Here is a 3,954-nt window from a genome sequence, read left to right on the forward strand (position 1 = left end):
CTTAGTAGAACAAGAAACTTCAAAATGTAAATGTGCCCTGATGAGTCCTATTAGTTACACAACATGTCGTACAAGCCACCACCACCACTTTCAAAGCTAGCGAGCATGATACAATTAGGGAGACCAGAAATGGCCTGATAGTCAAAAAATGAAGCACTTTTTGCAGAATTCAACCGAAATCAGTCTCCTTTTTACTCACATGATGGCGATCCAATCAGTAACGATATTAATTCATCATTGACGAATATGAATCGGCCGTATGAGCACAAGTTGGTGTAGAATTACAGAAGCATACATAATTGCGACATGCACAACTTAGCCAACACATTTGGCTCAAGACTGGAATGTTCATTTCTTTTGGAAGGGCCAACACAACAGGGACCAATGAATGTATGAAACTTATCTTATTTGTGAATCAATCCGGCGTGATGAGAGTGAAACCCTAGATTGTATGAGCTGTGGTGATCTGTGCTATATGCAGTGGAGTGCAGAGATGTATGGATGCTAGAGGAAATCTAAAAGAGTGCAGCACCTACCTTGGAAATGCAGCAGAAATTTTCTATATATTCTCCTCTTGGTGTGTGTGAATGACCAGATCAGAGGTGGCGTAGGCAACGCACGTAAGGACAAATCCGCTGGCCATCTGATCGTCATCGAGGAATGATTGGTCCGATTGATCCACCGTGCCCTGCATGATTTTGGCAGCACACGAAGAGCAAGCACCCGCTCGGCACGAGTAGGGCAAGTCCACGCCCGCCTCCTCTCCCGCATCAAGCAGGTATTGATCGCTGGGCACATCCACTTCCGTTTTCTCGCCTGATGGGCTCACAAACGTCACCTTGTACACGTCAGCAGCAGCAGCTGCGGTGACTCGGGCCTCGCCGCGTGCGAAGCCAAAGCCAAGGCTGCTGCCGGAGCGGCAAGTTTTCTGCAGAGAGCCGGGCATGGTGACTCGGTGAAGAGGGCTTGCGATCCTTGCATGGCTGGCAACAGACGCCGCCGATTCACGCGTAGATCGGGTTGTGGAGGAGAAGGCAGTCGTAGAACTGAGGGTCGAGGAGGCAGCAGCCATGGCCATGTCGAAGAGGAGGGCTCGAGAGAGAAAGCTTTCACGAGGGCTGTGTTGAGTTGAAGGCTAGGGCAAGCAGGCTGGCTCTGTGGTCGAGGCAGAGAGAGTGGTTTATGGGTGGTTTTGTGCTGCGGCGTCTGGTGGTTTACGTATAGTGGCCCTTCTGGCAAGTTCGCGTTCCATGCCCATTGCCACCGCACATGTTGAAAATGGGCGGGCATCTTTTGAAGACAGCTACATTGCAAGATGCCTTAATGGAGAAAAAACACCGTTTTGTATGTATACTAGATACTCAGGCAGCTTGCACACCGGCTGTCCAAAGATGCCCTAATCATGCATAAGGGAGCATTTCGTTGTAGCATCAGACGCTTCGTACCCGTAATTGCACTCCAGTTTGGGTCAATCCAAACCCATCCAATTGGCTACATCGTCTCACACAAGCTAGCTCTGTGAAAATGGGTCGAACAAACCCAATGGAAAGCCAAGCTCCCTCATCCAAGCTTGAGCACATCGGTTCAGCCATCGACCTACAACTAAACAGCAGACACCAATCCATACGCTACACCCTTTTTGTGCTTGTTCGGTTCGGTCAAAGTATGACCGTTGACCCACCTCAAGATGCAATGGGTAGGGGGGAACTTTGGGGTGTATCCTCAGTGTACTTTTAAGAGAATCACCTCTCGATGTTGATTTATCGTCCATCAAAGGCCTCAAGGCTCACACAAGTAGTGGAAGTCATAATGATGCAGCTATACGTAAAAATTCGTGATATTGGAAGGCCTCACACAAGTAGTGGAAGTCGTAATAGCTACACGTAAAAATTTGTGCTGTAGTGGAAGCCCTCATGCATGTAGTGTAAGTCACAAAGGCGCCGCTACGAACGAGCCTCCATCCAAGGCCTCACACATGTAGTGGAAGTCACAGTGGTATGGCTACAGGTAAAAATTCACGATGTACTCGCGAGTGTAAAAGCACATAGAGTATCCTATTTATAGAGTTTTGAGAGTACGAGAAGCATCTCCTTGGAAACTCAACATTTTTTGATGCAGCTTGGCTGAGAAGCCCTGGATCAAGCATGTCAGGCAAGGGATGTTGAGGCCCAAGGCCCAGCTCAAGAGTTGGTCTCCAAAGGGGAAAAGTTGCATGGGACAAGCCTATGGGCCCAAGAGCACTCCCAAGTCGAGGTCAAATAGAATGGGTGGTGAGTTTTCAACATACCATTGAATGCATTCTCTTTCTAGACATGCTAGAAGAGAAGGGAAGAATCAAGAAACGGAGAGAGGGTGTGCGCGTATGTCGCACGTGTCAATGCAAGGAACTTGCCGATACACCGTGTGCGAACCACAAATGGCTCCAAGCACACAACAAGCCTAAACTAGTAAGCTCAAAGAAGGCGATGGTGTGTCACTCACCGCTCTACGCTTGCTTCGTGGAGGATTCCTCGCCGCGAAGAAGAAGGAGCCGCCGCGCTCAACCGCTTCGCCGCCGCCGTGCCGTCGTCGCAATGCTCGATCACTCTCTCTCTCTCTCTCTCTCTCTCTCTCTCTCTCTCTCTCTCTCTCTCTCTCTCTCTCTCTCTCTCTCTCGCATACACACACACACACAAGGAGATGAAGAAGAAGAAGATGGAGATGGAAAAAGAGCACTCTTCTATTGCACAAATGAGAGAATGAGTGAATTTTAGGTTTAGTTGACTTTTATATGAGCTCGCCCCATTCACACTTGGGCGCCCATGCTTAGCCAACTAATCCCTTGAATGTTCCAGTTAGAGTGCGCCTCTCATCGGCGATCACTCTTACCCTTTTCCTATTGGACCGACAAGCCCGGTACCTGACTCTACCAAGTAAATAATACACCGTCTGTCGTAGGTTACAACCGTCCGTCGTAGGTGATAGGGTGTCCGTGAGCCGTGAGGGTTAACATGCCCCCCTTCCTAATGTAGATTCCGTCCTCGGAAGCTATTGAGTTAAAGCTCGTTTGTCGAGGTGGAAGAGCTTTGTTGATGAATGTCCTTAGTCTCCTTCAGTTACTGCAAAATCAAACAACATTGGCACAGTAATTGCATTCTCATAAGCGATTAAAAAGCATATGCAGTTTTAGGCAGACAAATTGATTGGTAACATAATTTTAAATTTGTCAGCAATAAACATTAAATTGCAATATAATCAAATGCATAAACAGATGTAAAGGTAAAAAATTAAACAAGTCTGGGGTCGCTAATTTAACGGTCGAAAGGCACTAGAGATCGACTATTAATACCATGGGTAAGCTTCTTAATTTTCTCTGGTCAATTAAGTTGTTTAATCGCGAGAGCCAAGTATTTCATGTTCGAGGGCTGACTAAAGGCTATACCTAGAAGACCTTGTAGTTAAGCTACGATAAAAGGAATTTCTCATGAAATCATCGCCTGACTGATTACCTTCTCTTTGACCTCCCAAAGTCTTTTCACAGTGATTCAATTTTGATGTGTGTGCTTATTTTGTATGCCTTGGGTTTTTTGCTTTTCAAGGAAAAGCGCCCACACTGGGAACCTCTAGGGCTCTAGTACCATAGGCGATACATGTGAGTGAAGTACCCAATCAAGCTAAGATTTCTCTTCCAGCTTAAGATTTTACAATGTGGCACTTTGATTTTTTGTTTGTTCATTTTCAGCATTTTAATTTTGTAACTTTGGGGGGTCGTGTAACACTGATACACCTCCCCAGGCTCATCACACAAGTAAACTCCCTTTATAATACTTAAGCTAAAGGTCAATAGGGTCAAGCCCACTAGAAAGCCCTAGTACATTTCACACAATGCTGCCTAAATCGGATTAAGAACCTAAGTAACCATTGATTATTAAGAAGGCATTCCCCATGGTATTAAGAGAAGATCTCTAATACCTA

At 46.3% G+C, this 3,954-nt stretch overlaps 1 protein-coding gene across 1 annotated transcript; it reads right to left on the reverse strand.

Moving 5' to 3' along the window:
• Positions 1-203: 203 nt before the first annotated feature.
• Positions 204-1,239, reverse strand: LOC147450176 (ferredoxin-1-like). Its single transcript, XM_086519472.1, has one exon. The coding sequence runs from the start codon at positions 1,076-1,078 to the stop codon at positions 560-562; it is 519 nt and encodes a 172-aa protein (XP_086375598.1). The 5' UTR covers positions 1,079-1,239; the 3' UTR covers positions 204-559.
• Positions 1,240-3,954: the final 2,715 nt, after the last annotated feature.

The sequence above is a fragment of the Adiantum capillus-veneris genome, chromosome 9, assembly GCF_014529385.1.
Source record: "Adiantum capillus-veneris isolate H3 chromosome 9, ASM1452938v2, whole genome shotgun sequence".
Classification (NCBI taxonomy): Eukaryota; Viridiplantae; Streptophyta; class Polypodiopsida; order Polypodiales; family Pteridaceae; genus Adiantum; species Adiantum capillus-veneris.

Bases quoted from the DNA above. Each gene is read 5' to 3' on its own strand.
- LOC147450176 (XM_086519472.1), bottom strand. From the start codon at position 1,078: ATGGCCATGGCTGCTGCCTCCTCGACCCTCAGTTCTACGACTGCCTTC.